Below are 16,198 nucleotides of genomic sequence, written 5' to 3' on the forward strand. Positions count from 1 at the left end.
GCCTTGAATATTTGAAAATTTATTTTGTTAGTCCCTCTTAGGCATGATGTGGTTCTGGAAGTAGTTTCCAGGTTAGATACAAGGGAAAGCAGACTGCATTATCTTAAATCTTCTTAAATACACATCTTAATTTATGTAAGAAAAATAACTTTAGAACAGAATTTGGAAAGATTAGATTGGAATTGCCTCAAATCCAATTAAGCCACACTGCATGGACGTGCTGGGAATATAAATGCAATTACTGTAAATTTGTACAAGCTGATCTGTTGCATTATCTTGTTAATCTAACATACGGTACTTTTTGTGTCCATATTGCAGACGGCAACTCCAAACTAACATGGCAGTCAGACTGTGTGATGTGGCTTCTCTGCTTAGAAGTGGTTCGTGGGCAGCAGAGCCTTGGACTGGGGTCTGTGGGATTTTTCTTAAATTCTGTAGGCTGCTTCTTTACATGTTAATAGTGCTGAGGCCATACCAAACTCTTTTATCTCTCATTTGGAGAGTTAAGTCTGTTCTACTTTTTTAAGATTCTATGTTATATTATAGGCTGTAGGTCATGTCCCTATTTTGTGAGAGCCTAGAGCATACTGGTGTATCATGACAACTTTTATATAAAATGGTGACCTCCTGTGGAAATTGTACTGCAGTGGCTTGCCGTTCTTCTAAGGTCAATTAGATTTTAGTACTAATTCAAAATACCTGGTGGATAATTGAAGAGTAGTATTGCACTAAAATGGATTTGGTATGGTCTGAATACTAAATAGCAGTAACATTAAAAACCTGTATACTGTATATTTTTTATTACTATTAAAAAAGTATATTTCCAAATCTTAACCTAAGAAATTGTTTGAAAACTGTAAATTTCTTATATTTAATAACCACTGAAGTGCTTTGTGTTTTATGAACAGTTCTATTCAACCTATCAATTAAATATGCATTATTTGTTAAACATATTAGTATCACTTCAGAGCAGATGGTTCTGTAGCTGAGAAATGGTGCAATTTCAGCACACACAGGCTACTGCAGCTGTTCACTTGAGTGTTGCCTTAGGATCTCATTCTTACTACCTGAACATGAAAACAAATATGCAGTTAAGTGAGGATTGTTTGTTGTCCCTGGTAAATCCTACTAATTTTGATCAATAAACACTTCAAATTTGAGACCAAAAAAAAAAAAAAAAATCAATCCTACAGAGCCTCAGTCAAAGCACAGTGGCTTCTAGCTCTGCCAGGTATACAAGTATTTGAAAAGTAATTTGCTTTAATCAGCATCATCTACTTTCTCATCTTTTCAGCAGACTTGTTTCATCACAGTGCCAGGAGCAGGTTACCACTAAAGTTTGCCACGAGGGAAGAAAATGTCGCAGTTGTAACTCCTCAGGAAAACTAGATCACATTTTTGTACTAAATGGTCGTAATGGATGATGCATCTTCCCTTTTTCACATTGTGCTGAAGTAACCTCTTGGAAAACACTTCTGTATGCAGAACATAGAAATGTTCCCAGGAATGTCTGAATTGTAGTTTAAGACACTCAACTTTAGCCCGTTCCTTGTTTTTAGAAGTTTAGGTTTCCACTCCTTGAGTACAGTTGTCCTGGTCAGCCGTTTGGATATGCGTTGGTTGCTTAGGCTGCTTTAAACAGGATAGGACATATAGCTCTAAAGGTGCTCATCTTACACTGCAATTTTACAATAGGCTTTTTTGTCTTAACTCTTAGAAATTTAAGTATGAAGTTGGGTTTCAGTGAGAAATGGGGTTTTTTTTAAAGTGAAATTTCTCGATGAGTCTTGCTTCTATGTTAATGTTACTGGAGAATCAGTTTGTAGACTTTATTGTTGGATGTTGTCCTAAATAGTAGTTTCAAGCAGGGTAGGCAGCCCAAGTCTTGTATATTAAGCTCCATTAAAAATGCACTGTTTACCAACTGGTACCATTCAGTGAAAGATTGAGATGGCAGAGAGCTTTGTGGACAAGTACTGACACCTCTCCAAATGATTGCAACTGTATCTGCCAGTCACAGTTTTTGGAGTAGTTCTTCCAGTGGTTGTCACTCCCTTATTTTGATGTTTAAAAGTAGTTGAAGTATCAAATTCAACCATTTTCTGTGTTCAGCAGAGGGAAGACATGAGAACTAGAAATTGTCAGTTTACTCAAATAAAAGCTTTTAGAAAGCTACTTCCAACCCATGGTAACAAAAGGTTGAACTAGAAGTCATCAAGGGAAGATTATTTTCCATTCCAGCACATCCATATGTCTAAGTATCTCATTAAATTACTAATACTACTTTCTGCTGTTTCTTATGAGAAATAGGTTCAAGGTACAGTTAACACCCTCCTCTTTTTGTAAATTACCAACTCCTCTAACTTTAAGAAATTACACTTCATATAATTTCTGTCACCAGTTGTAAGTTAGTAGAACTGATTACTCTTGCAACAGGCAAATTCTACTTGATAACTTGTGTACTAGAAAGACTATGATGCCTCTAAATGAAAGTAGTGGGGAAGGCTGCTAACTAAGCTTTTAAGTGTTTAAGTGTTGACTTGATAGAGAAAGCTCCTAGAAGTTATCAGTGACAACTTCTTAGTTTTTGAAGTATTATCTTGATTAACAGATTAAATCCTTCTGTATTGGTGGGGGTTTTTTTTGCATATAGAAGCAGTATATGGTCATGGCCCTACAATTTCTGCATAGTCACAGGTTGTTTAGATTGTTGTCTGAAGTCTCCTTACAGATGGTAAAATACAAATTGTGATGGTTTGTGTTTTCTGTGTTTTTCAACAGGTAGTTGCTGCCATGGAAACACAGCTGTCTAATGGACCAACTTGCAATAACACGCCCCATAGTTCAACCACCATAAACAATTGCTCATCACCGGTTGACTCTGGGAACACAGAAGACAGTAAGACCAACTTAATAGTCAACTACCTTCCACAGAACATGACACAAGAAGAACTGAAGAGTCTGTTTGGCAGCATTGGTGAGATAGAATCCTGCAAGCTTGTTAGGGACAAAATAACAGGTAAGTTTGGTTTGTGAGGGGTTTCTGCATCCTTTTGTTTTCAAAGCTGTGATTTCTTAGCTTAGGTTTTGCAGTTCTTGTATGGCATGGAACAAAGGCAAAAGAAACCAAAGCTGTTGCTAGCTTGAGGGAACTTAAGTTCATGATTTTTTTAGATTCTACATCCAAAAATGAAGTATCCCATCCCGTTTTGTCTGGGTTTGCATGAGTGCTATAATAAATGCTAGCCGGGCATTTGAGTCTGATCTTTAGAACATTTTAATGTGGAACAGCAGCTGTTAATATGTTTACTTAATTTTTTATTCACTTCATTGGAATCATGACTTTATTACCCATAGTTAGTGCAAAATTGCCTTTTTCAAGTATGTAGGTAATCTGCCCTTTACCCAAGCTAAAAGTTTGACTGTCTTACTTTGTAGGTAAGTCCACTTTTGAATTGCAGCACTTGAGCAATTTCTTTGGGATGCACACTTGAATCAGTATGTGCTCTTTGAGTGCTAGTATGAACCACATGTGATCCGTTCTGCTAGTACTTTATTTTAGCAGCAGCTAGTGTGCAGGTTGCATATATTTAGACTAGCTGTTTAATGTTGAAAGAACTTCCTGCACTTCAAAGCAAGAATAAAAGCATGGCTGGGAAAGTTCAGTTCCAACCCTTTTAAGCTCACTCAAATTAAAAATCATTGGTTTACTAATGTTAGCATTTCATTAGTGTGGCTCAGAAATGTTGACATAGGTACTTCTACTTCCTGACTTTTTTTGCAGAGTACTTAAATATACATTGCTCCTTCTATGGGTGAGCAGGATGAGCTAAGATAGAGATCTTATCCAAAATTCGATCATCTTGTCTGCTGCATAGTGAGACTGACTTTGGCCAGAGCCAGTACTTCAATGGCCAGTGCTCATACCTGTATTCTGCTGGTGCACAATTGGTGACAAGATTCATACGCCACTGAGTAATCATTATTTGAAGGTGCTCTTTTCTGTCATCCTACTTATGCTCAGGACAGCATTTTTGACTGTATGACCACATCTGAACAGTTTTGAAAAACTGCACGTGTGTCCCCAGTTACAAGATGGAGTCTCAAGCTTCTACTACTTACACTACCATCAGTTCAGCTCTACACAGCATCATTTGCTTTATTCTTTGTTCAGAACTGTAAACATTATAAAGTAGGAACTAAAGAGAGAAATTGCATCCCTAGGCCATGCTTTATATCTTAATTATTTCAATGATTGCTGACAACTTGCCCTCCCTGAGTTAAGGATCCTAAGGATTCAAGCTTAGAGGCTGCTTAAAGCCCAGTACTCATCCTTTGGCATCCTTCTTGCATAGTCTCTGACTCTGCTTTTGAATGAAGGCTCCCCTCTGCATCAGAATGAGTAGTGTATCTTCTATTGGCAGGTGGCTTGTGTTTAAGATATTAGGTAGTGGAATGGTTAAATGTGTACAGTGCCCTGCTTCAGTGGAGTAGCTTTGGCTGCTGAAGTGACTACTTTTAGTCCCTCTAGCCTGGCCTAAAAGCTACCTCTGCTGTGAAGAGTATCAGATGTGTTTGGGGGGTGCCAGAGAAACTCAACTGGGCTGATGCCCTCAGCTTAAGACTAGATGAAGAAAACAAGCTTGTCTTCTCTATAGGTAAAGACCTCAGTGCCTGAAAAAATGTCCTTTACTTGGCTGCTTTGTGACTTTTTGTTGCAGGAGTGGAAAGATATAACTGGTACTTGGTCAGTTAGTGGGATGGCTATTCAAAGACCTGTTTTGCAAATCTGAGTTCACATGTTTAGCATTCCTTATTAAAGCTGTTTAAGGATTACATACTTACCCCAATTAAGAGACTGCTGCAGGCCCACAGAAGTGGGCCTTAAGGTCTTAATGGTGGACGTGCAAATCACCTACATCCTTAAATGATAGTTATGTTTTATATTCTAGAAACTCACACCACTGCTACTTGGTGTCAAAGGGCTCCTTTCCTGGGAATGGAATAGAGCAAGATGAAACTGCAGAAATTTTGTTGAAAGATGTGATGTCTTATGTATAGCATGAAGTGATGTCTGAGAAGGTTCTTTAATTTAGTTTACATTCTTAATAGGTGAGAACTCCAGGCTTTCAACTACTGGAGATAGTTGGCATTTCTCCATTAACAGAGAGCAACTCCTCAGCTTTTTAGGCATACTTTCTGCTGCCAGCAAAAACACTGCATCAGTTTTGTTCTGAAAGCTTCTGTTTTAAGTAACCTGGAGCAGTATTACCTTGTGTTTGTGAATGCAGGGGAGAGAATGCACAAGTTCCAGTCCTGTTACTGTTTATCAGTTTTCCTACAGAGTTCTTGAAAGTCTGCATTTTTCTACAGTTCAGATCTGGGATAGTTACCAGGTTTCTGTGTAGAAAGAGATTTGGCATGAATTTCACGATTTTCTTGTTTTAATTCCTTGTTAATTATTGTTAACAGTGTGATATTTTTTCTTGAATGAACTGATAGAAGTGCTTAGATACTTGGTGAATATCTTTAATTGATAAGAAGTTTAGGGGAAATTAGAAATTGAAATACTTATATTTAGGCTACACTGCAAACGAAAATGTAGAAGGGGCAAAGATTTGGTCTGCCTTTAATTCATATTGGCCCGTATCTGTATGGGATGCATCCTTTGGTGACTTCATGAGGTTAAACTTCATTATGATATGTCAGAGCTGAGGACTGTTTGCCAGCTGTCTCCAGTATAGGAAAAGAAAATCTGGTAGCATCTGCATGGGTGAATGAAATGAGATAGAATCACAAAGTTAGGAGCTGGAAAGGGACCTATGAAAGATCTTAAAGTTCAACCCCCCAACTGACATGCAGGTGAACCTTTTCTCAGCAGTAAAATATTGCTTGAGGTAGGAAACCAGAAGTTATCTGTCCATGTTAGCAGCAAGTGTCAGAGTCCCAAAGATAACCTGCTCTGATGGTTTTCTGCTAATAAATTTGAAGATGTGAAGAAGCCTGCTCATACTGGGTCACGGCTGCCACACAGTCAAGTTCAGGGATCAAGGATGGCTACTGCCATGTGGACCCAAATAACTTGTCCAGAGTATCCTGTGGATTTGAGCAAAATTAACTCCCATGCTAATATTATGCAATCTTCAGTGATATCTGTGACACTGAAGTGTATTTAGGACTATACTATACCAGTGCCTCAGTTCCTTGGAACTGTCTTAAGGATTAAGATGAGTTGAGTTTGAAGGTCTTTATGCCTCTAGAAAACCTGTCAGAGGGAAGGGAGGCATCCTGGAGTTCACTTTTTAATTCCATGTGAGCAGTCTGAAGCCCTGTTTCTAAAGGACTGTTGTAGTTTCAGTAATGCTTTTTGTGTAGAGTGGAATTTTTTAAAAAAACAAATCCACATTTGAATAGTTTCATCTAGTGGTTATAGTTCCTTGCAGTGTACTGTCAAGATTCAGTTTGTGTCCCTTACTGATTTTTATTTAAGTGCTAAGTTGTGAAGGAGCTAGGGAGGAAAGGTAATGGCAGAACATTCCTGCTGGTCATCTCCAAGCATGCAGTTCATAGGCACATCTTTGCTTTGTGGCAACATTAGTAGCTGAAGTGACATTTTACTTGCTGGTTTAATGGAATAATACAAAAAGTGTTCTCATCAAGAATTTGAATACCTGAATGCTGTTCTGTTCTTCTGCTGAAGGTAGAGACATTAAACCTTGATACTAATTAAGATTTTAAAGGGTGATGAATTGGACTATTTTTGTGGGAGAATCCCACCAATAGGAGCCAACACCTGAGAAGTAGGGCATGAATGTCACTTAACTTTAAACCAGAAAATCTGTTCAGAGTCACTGTGCTGAGATATTTTGGAGTCTGGTTTAACTCTTACCTGCTCTTGACTAATGGAGAGTATGTACAATTTCCAAAAGTACCACATGAATTAGTAAATTGTACCATAGGTGGGAGACTGGTGTCAACAAAGCATCAGAACTGAACTGAATTCTTACCAGCTAAGATAGCTGTTTAATTTGGCTATCTTCAAGAGCATACTTAAGCACACTATAGAAGCAGCAGGTAACATGTTACTTGATCTAGTGTTAAGCATGTGTAAGTAAGAGAATTAAGCTAAAAATACTGTAACTATATGGAAAGAGGTTAAAATGTGATAAATCTAACTACTAAACAGACACTGTTCTACCACTTAAAAACACAAGCTTTCTTCTTGTACTAGACAGATGGATTTAGCAGCTGTTGACGAAATACAGGAGGCAGCAGTAGCTACCACTTTAAAAATGAACAGTAACCTTAGTATGGCAAACTGTATTTTCCAGATCTACTTGTCAGAAACTTGATATAGGTAAAAATAGAAATGAGTGTTGTGTCCTTACAGAAAAGACTACTTTTTAATGCTCACTGTCTACAGTGCAAATTCACCTGGACATCTGGAAGATAAATGTTTAGTTTTCATTTTGTGGAATAATTTCAGGTCTTTGCTTCTTTGTGAGCACTCCTTGGTAACTGACAGAATTGTTAGTGAAACCAAAACACCATGGAATTCAGACTCATTTCAGAGAGCAGCTGAAATCAGATGTTAAATTTGTGATATCTTAAGGTTTTTTTGGCTCCAGAGCTCCTGTACTGTTCTCCTATTTCAATAATCACATGTCCATAAAATCCATAACCTCTTTTGTCTAACAGAGAACCTGTTTGTTGTTGAGGCAGTTTTTCTTGACTTTTTGCTAGAGTGTGTTTTAACTAGTAATCATACTAGTACTGTGGTATTGTATGTAGCTTTCATTTGAAGTTTGGTATGCCTAGGAAACAAGGATGCATCTAGAGATTGAACCTGGAGCAGTATTTCAGGCTTGTGAAGCACTTGTAATAGTCTGTGTTTCAAACAAGGAGCAAGTTGGTCCTGCCCTGAAGGCTTCTTTTTGCATCTCTTTCTGTCTTCTAAACCTGATGACAAAGAAAGTATTTCAGGATATTTTTGTTGGTCATGGTTACATGGGCCCATTCCTTAAATTTGATCCAAGTGCCTTATTGTGGAAAAAACCCCAACAAGTGGGATTGGAGGAAAATTTTTGTTTATGGTGATGAGTGGTCTCTTCTTTGGAGCAACTTGCTTAAGACTTTGAAGCATAGATTTTTCTGGAGATAAATGTGCCCTAGGGACTCTGTTGCACAGATATAATAAAATAAACTTCCTGTGGCTGTTGGTACAAAGTGTAACAGCAGAAAGTTGGCCTACTTAGCCTAATGGTTGGAGTACTGTTCTATTGTCTGGACTGCAGGAATAATCCTGAAGGAGTTAACCTTTCCAAATAAGCCTTGTATGCAGATCCAGATCGCTATTAATGGAGGCTTGTCTTAAGCCTGCTAATTCTGTATTCTACAGTTACCCTTCTGTGATTCTGTATATTGCTATTTAGTGTTACTGTGTAAAGGGTTTTAACAGCATTTGTGCTTTTTCATAGTAAACTGCATGGTATATTACGCTTTGTCTCCTGGAAGCTAGTCATGCAAGCAGTAAAGATGGAGTTTGTTTCATTTTATATTAAGACAGTACTTAAATGTCTTGTACTACTGCTTGGTATTTACTGTTTTGACCTTTTGTAAGCTTTGTTTTTACAAATGAAAAGGTAGGAAAAAGCTGCTTGACAGGGATTTAGTTAAGTTGCCAAGTTAGTTCTTACAACTGATATTGTGGAAACAAGCTATTTTTAAAATGGCTGAATGGTTTATTTATATATTAATCTGAATTAATGAGTTGATCTCAATATACAGCATAAGCAAGGAACTCCTTATAAGTGTGAACATGAATTAGGGACCTCTCTGAGTACAGCGAATCAAAACATCATCCTCATTAAATTACTACTCAGCAAGCACCATGCTTTTTAGTGTAATATGTGTCCTCTTGCACTTTTTTCTATGAGCAAATGAAAAATTACTTGTGTAATTTCAGTAATTTACAAGTATCCTGTGAAAGCATTGGGTCTTGCAAGTTGCCCCTGTTCTTCTAGTCATGTGTGCTTTTAGCAGAGGTGATGCTCTTATTGATTATTCCCCCCTATTTTTTTGAATTTTGCCGTGTTCCTGTAAGATGCTTTGCAGAGACATATTTCAGTTGCAGGTAATGAAAATGTTAGCTTTTGTCCTTGTATACTTTTCCTGTGTGTATTTACCAACTACAGCGAGAAATGTCTTGTTTTCTACTACATGATATCGCAGATTAGTAGTTCTTGTTTGTTAAGCACAGCTATTAAAACTGAAAGAATATTCCCCTGTGTCATACTTGCAATGACATTTTTTGAGTTAACACTTTGCATGTAGTCTAGGGAAAATTTGTTTTGATAATTTAGCATTTTGGTTTTTCAATTATCAAAGAACACAAGAAAATCCCACAACACATGACTGAAAGCAACACTACAAGTTAACTTTTGCAAAATATGCCTTAGGGAGGCTCTGTGAATAACTGTTTAATTAGAGACAAATCTGTCTTAATCTAAACTTCAAGTGGTCTGATCAGTTTGATCTTTTTCCTTCAGTCTTCAGCTTTGTTTTGTTTTTTTTTCTAGATTCAGAGCAATAGCTGAGAAACTGCTTTTGAGGAAAGGAGGTGACAAAGTATCAATTACTGAACTGTTGTAACAATCATAATTTACACGTGTCCTCTTGCAAGATACCTGGATTGCTAGTTATTAGTATTCAGTAAATAGAATCCATCTACTTGAACTAGGAGCAAGTTTTACTGAACTACAAGCAAACTGCAGATAATTTAGGGATTGCTCAGTGGCTCATGTACTTTCCCTCATTTAGCTGAAGCTGTTTTTAAAAAGCACTTCAAGCTTTAATGGAAAAGTCCAGAGGACTGTGTTACTTGAACAATAATTCATGTTTAAAGTAAATGGGAAAAAAGCAGCACTGGTATTCTGTCTGTATTCCTTTAGCCTGTCTTGTTAGAGACCATAGCTATGTAGATAGCTTTAAGTACAGTTCTGTAGTTGCATTGTATGTCTTCGTGTGAGCTTCTAGCCTTATTTATTGTCAGAGTAATACTTTGGCAATCTCTGGCATAGATCAGATGCAGGTGCATTGGTGACTTAAGAAGACTCAGTGACTTCTTTGAAAAAGAGCTGATACAAGATAAATGATCTCCCACTAGTGCAGTGGGCTTGTCTCTGAGTGGGACTTCCTAGCATACTGTGGAGCATTCAGGTGTCTTGAATTGCAAATCCAGACAGACAGAAGGTTTGAGTGCTTCTTAACCCTATATCTGAAACTTTTTATGAAACTTTTCATACTCATGAATTTGGAGGCCAGAAGTGGTTGATGTTTCCTATGGCCACTCTTGTTTTGCCTTCAGGACCTTGTAGGCTGTGAATACTTGAATTTTTTAGGTAGGTCTCAACATAACACTGCCTTTTATGCAGTGCCACTTCTGCTTTTGTGTACTGATCTCCACTCTTGAGATTTTAGGAGACTTGTGAAAAATTGAGTTTGAGATATTAATTCAATGAGAGCCTTTCTATACAGGCTTGTAAGATCATGCATGTTTCTTCCATTGTTTCATCAGTGTTCAACTTCAAGAGTGATGAAAGCCTAATGTCAAGTTGCTGTAAGCTTGGTTTGGTCCTGGTACAAAGATAAGCTGACTTTTTTTTACAATACTTCAGTGGCATAGACAAAATTTAAACAAAGTTATGCTTAGTTCATCGAAAATAGGGGTATAAAATTAACATGGCTGGTTCTAGAAAATATATTAATATTCACTGGAGAATTGACTATTTTAATCAAGGACTGGCCAATACATTTTCAAAGAGTAAAAGCACTGAAGGCAGCATACATACCTCAAATTAGAAAAAAATAGTTTGGGTCTGCTAGAATCCTTAAGGCTTTTTTTTTTCTGTAGACTTAGATATCAAGTTTCAGCAGTTAGACTTACTTAAACTCAGAAGTGTATTAGTCATTAATGTATTGATGCAAGTAGTATGTAATCTTTTAAAATTCAGGCTTTTTTAGTACTTCTTTGTAATGCTGTAGTTCTTCCTGGTTATATTCCTTTAATTCATTATTTTCAGTAAGATCTGTTATGTAGAACTTAGCCTGAAATGTTTGAAGCACCACGATACTGAAACCAATGGCTTTTGTAGAAAAAAATTTTTTAAATGCCTTTTTTTAATTGATGTCTATGGGAGGTAAATTTGTCAATATGCATTATTTGCTATTTAGGTTTTTTTGATTTTCCAGAGTGTGATTTGTTTTCAAATGCATTAGTAAGCAAATGCAAGGGGTGTTCTAGGGTTTCTTCACTTTTTACTTAATATGTGTATCAGAATGATAATTTGAAATGAACTTTTCTTCTAAGAATTAGCTTTAGGAGTACTTACTTGGCAGAGTTATGGGAGGGGAGGTGGAACTTGCGGGCTTAGTTCTTTGCTCCCTAAAAACAGAGAATCACAGAATGCCAGATTGGAAAGGACTTTAAGGATCATATGGTCCAACTTCTCTAATATTACTGTTTATATGAGATGCCCCAGCACCCCATTAAGCGGACACTTAAAACTTTCTGACGTGGGGTAGTCCACCACTTCTCCTGGGTGAACATTCTGCGTCCGACTGTCCTCATAATGAAAATTTTTCTCTTGTATTGAATTGCAATCTCCCCAGCAGCAGTTTGTGCCCATTTTCCCTTGTCTTGTTGGGGTGACTCCTTGTAATCTGGGAGTCTCCATCTTTGTAGCCCTCCTTTAAGTATTGGAACATTGTAACAAGGTCTCCCCTAAGTCTTCTCTTCTCAAGGCTGAACAAATCCAGTTACTTTTCTCAGCCTCTCCTATATGGCAGGTGCTGATCATACCGTTCTGATCATCCTCTGGGTCTTCTCTGGACCTTCTCCAACCTGTGCACATCCTTTTTGTACAGTGGGGACCAAACCTGAATACAATATTCCAGGTGTGGTCTGACATGCACCGAGTAGAGTGGGTTGATGACTTTCACATCTCTGCTGGTGATGCCCTTGTTAGCCGACATGATGCCAGGTTGCGTTTTTTTTGCTGCTGCATCACACTGTTCACTCATGTTAAGCCTGTTGTCCACCAAAGCCCCCAGGTCCCTTTCCACAAGGCTGCTCTCTATCCAAGTGCATCCTAGTCTGAACTGCACTCCTGGGTTATGTGTTCCCAGGTGCAAGAACTTGCACTTATTACAGTGAATTTAAAAAAGTTCCTGTTAGCCCACCTCTTCAGTCTGTCTTAAGTCATCCTAGAGGGTGACTCTCCATTCTGGGGTGTCAACCTTTGCACCCATCTTGGTGTCATCAGTGAACTTCATCAGGGTGCTCTTGATCCACTTATGAAGATGTTGAAACAAACTGGTTCATTTTGCCTTATGTTGTTTATAACTCATTCAGCCTTACCTTACCAGAAACTGAGTACATACTGAAAAGTGTTTTGAGAGCTCAACTGATTGCAGGATTTGTTTTGACTCCAACAATTGTTTAGGGCTTGGGTTTTGTCTTTTAGTTTGGGGTTGGTTGGTTGTTTTTTTGGAGGGGGGGGGGGAGGGAGGAGTAACTAGCTAAACTCCCCCTAGTCTGCACACCTTACAGGGAGGAATGTTGAGGAGTTCCAGACAAGGTGTAGGATTAACTAACTGAAAGCTCTGTTAATTCGGGTAGTTTTCTCAGGCCTTGCATTGGGTAACTTCGACGGGAAAGAGCAGCCAAGGGCTCCCTCGTGTGGCGGGTGTGCTGCCAAGCTTCTAGAGGCATCTTGCCACATTGCTGGAAGTCTTGATTTCTTCTCCGTGTAGAAATGCAGCAGTAGAAATTCTTGCAGTACTGAAGTTGCTGTTTTTTCACCACCTGTTTGTCATCGTGTAATAATGCTATTGTATACTAATGGAGCAGGTCTGAAAAAAAGACCAGCTGCGTGCTCAAGCAAAGATGAAGTTGTATAGCATTGCCTCTGGATTTTGCTTGGGAAGACAAGCTTCTTATCATAATGATACATGTAGAAAAATTATCTTCAGCAGCAGCTCTTCAGGGAGGAGAATCATGAGGACTCAGGTTTACTATATAACTGGACAGCTGGAGACTTCATGTTTCCAAAACAAAACAAACATTTAGGGATGACACAGTAACTTACCAAGATGCTTCAATCAGTCATGATGAAATAAAGCTGCTATACTGATCACCTGCTTTCTAATCATATTATGCAGAAAACTATGCATTCTTTTCCAGGAGAGAGAAAATGTTGCTGGACTGCTGATAATGTAGCACTTTTTCATTGTGCATTTGTAATCTCACAGTGGCTTTTCCTGTGTGTTACAGCTCACAGTATTTTAAAAGTAGCTTTTGTAAATGGACTTAAAGCTCACATTCGCCTGTCTTACTTTCATCCTTTCTTTTAAGGTGTAGCAGAACATAAATGACACGTGAGCATTTTCAGGCAAACGGTTTAAAAAGGCTGCATAGTTGGGATGACTGACCTATCTTTTACTATGCATCCAGCTCAGTAGCATTGAGTAAAGAGCTGTTGAAGCATGCCTCTGGTGCTTGTGTCTGAAATAGCATTTCTTTTTGGTTCTGAGTTGCCTAGAGGCCCTAGGGAATATTCGTCCTTAAACTGAGTGGTAGCTTGTAGGTTGAAAATATAACAGCAGCATTTTACAGCCATTGTGCAATCCAAGGTCTGTTATGAAACAGACTGTCACCCTTTGTCACTGTAGAAGGGAGCAGCTACACAGAGGCATTCCTGCCTATCTGTCTAGTTAAAGAAATTTTCTTGTACTGTAGTCTCACTTTTTTGTTTACTGCCACCTGCTTCCCAAGTATAGTAGTCAAAGGGACTTGGCCTTGGCCTTCAAGGGAGCTGTCTGACCTGAAGGCTCGTGTTTTTCTTTCTTCTTTTTGAACTGCATCATGGTGGAATTCAGCTGTTACATGGCAGGCTAAAATTTTTCAAGACAAGCCGCTCTCTGCCTGTTGCAAGTGAAAAAGGGAGGGAGTGAAGGTTGCAGGTATGCTTTTTCTTGCAGGAAAAGTTGTCACGGGAGTCACTTCCCAGGGAAGTTGGAGATAAGAGTCTGTAAAACAGTTACTGTCCTGGCCTTGAGCTAAATAGCCCTGTACAACTAACGCTCCAGTGTAACAATCTAAATGCATATTTGTTGGAAATAAAACAGGCTTGCTGGGGGTACATAATTTACTTTGAAATGTTCACTTTTTCTTGCATTCCAGTGTAGTCGAGTTAATCTTCAGAAATAAGTTTTGGATGTCTAAGAGAAACTGGAACCTTAGAAGATGCAGTGAAAAAATGCTGCATATAAATTACAAAGAGATGGGAGTTATGTATACATTGTCCACAGAGAGTAAATGCTTTCTGTGTTATCCTGCCCTTGTATAACTGTTCGCTGCTATTTGCAGGTGCTGCCCTCAGCTCAGTTGAGGCATAAATTACTGCCTTGGACAGATCACCACTAGCAATCCTGACCTTTTAAAATGTCTGTCAGTAGACAGATAACAGGAGGGAAACACTACCAGTCTTTAGAGTGCGATCACTTCATTTGGCTGTGCCTCATCTTATGTGATCTCTAAATGGGTAACCAAGTGTAAAAGGGGTGCGTATGCAACCGAGAACATGAGGAAACACTGCAGTGAACGGGTGATGTCAGGTTCCCTGTTAAAGTGGAGAAGAGCTGTGTATACTGTAGAAATAAAATTCATGCAAAACCTTTAGACTAAAGCAGCCATCAGGAAAATGACCTATTGCTCTGCAGTTTTACTCAATATCCTATTAATTGCCCTATCTTGAGCAATCTTCTTTCATGACAGGTCTCTTAAGCTAGTCTCCCAACAGTGAACTGGGGAATGCATCAGGACACCTTGATTCTTAATACAGCCAAGCATTTTGTGCATGAACACTTCTCCAGCAGAAGACTTGTCTAGCTAGTAAGATGTATCAGTGTTCAGACAGCTTCAGTACTCAATTTTTTATTTCTTCCTCCATGTCACCAGCTCTTGCCTATCTCTGTTATGAATAATTTGGGTAGTAACATGGCAGTAGGAAAAATGACCTAGCCTGTAGATCACCTGTTTTTCCCTAAGGTTTATAAAACACCTTTGCATAAGTAATTAACAGCGATCAAGTGAAGTGAGCTGGCTTGTAATTGTCATGACTTTTTCAAGGTGCAGTAGTAAATTCAGGAGCTCTGTGATCATGACTATCTTCCTGTTTACTTACTGCCCTCTTCCTGCATGAAATAGTGGTTTTGGTTTGTTTTTTTTTTGGTCTTGTACTGGCTGGTGCCTGTAAAGTCTAAATGCTTTTCTTTCCTAAATACTGAATAAGTGTGTTCTTCACTTGCTTCTCATTTTATGTAAGATTACTTTGTTTAACACTTGTCTAGTGTGCATACAAATAGTCTTACATACAAATAGTTTTCTCATAAAGTTTTTAACACCTTTCAAGGTTGAGGTGCAAACAGGTTCTTTGGTAGGAGATTACTGATATCAAAATCGGCATTTCTCTATTACGAGATAAAGACTAAAATAAAAGCCATTTACAAAAAGAGACATTCCTTTAAGCTGCTCTTTTTTGGAGACACTGATGGTAAGAGTTTCTGCAGACATTAGGAGTGGTGGCAATGACTGGTATAAAAATTTCTCTACAATAATAAAAGCAATAAGGAAAAAGGCTTTAGGTATATGTAGGTAGAGTTGTACATGAATATAGAAATGTTTCTGCATGTTTCCATATTGTTTATTGTGGAAATACAAAAGTGTTGAGGTTGGAGGCACTTCAGAGATTGTGTAGTTCAATCTCCTGCTCAGATCAGGGTTATCTAGAGCAGATTGCTCAAGACTTTGTCCAGATGGGTTTTGGATTTTTTTATTAATAACTCTGCATGTATTAACCCATTGATGGCTTCATCTAGCCAATTTAGTTGTATTTGTGTGCACTGTTTTGAGAAGCAGATGAGGAAGAATGGAGGGAGCTTGGAGGGATGGGGTGTTGGTGCAGTTGTCTTTAGTTTTGGTGCTGTAGTGGATTTGTACAAAATATGAATGCCAGATGTGGTAAGCTTGGTACTAAACCCTTTTTTGCCTTATTTATTAAATTATAAACTTCCCATCAGTTTTTTGTTTCATTTTATATTGAACACTGTACAGATACCGTACAAGAACTCAATAAAA

At 38.2% G+C, this 16,198-nt stretch overlaps 1 protein-coding gene across 3 annotated transcripts in view; it reads left to right on the forward strand.

Moving 5' to 3' along the window:
* Window positions 1-325: 325 nt before the first annotated feature.
* Window positions 326-16,198, forward strand: part of ELAVL2 (ELAV like RNA binding protein 2) — a 36,796-nt gene continuing 20,923 nt past the window's right edge. The window contains exons 1-3 of one of the 3 annotated variants that reach the window (XM_008495816.2): window positions 326-409; window positions 1,323-1,325; window positions 2,782-3,019. In XM_008495816.2, coding sequence (XP_008494038.1) covers window positions 338-409; window positions 1,323-1,325; window positions 2,782-3,019 — 313 coding nt within the window. In that variant the 5' untranslated portion in view covers window positions 326-337. The remainder of the gene's footprint in view (window positions 410-1,322; window positions 1,326-2,781; window positions 3,020-16,198) is intronic. The other 2 variants (XM_008495814.2, XM_030467116.1) reach the window with 2 other exon arrangements.

The sequence above is a fragment of the Calypte anna genome, chromosome Z (assembly GCF_003957555.1).
Source record: "Calypte anna isolate BGI_N300 chromosome Z, bCalAnn1_v1.p, whole genome shotgun sequence".
Lineage (NCBI taxonomy): Eukaryota > Metazoa > Chordata > Aves > Apodiformes > Trochilidae > Calypte > Calypte anna.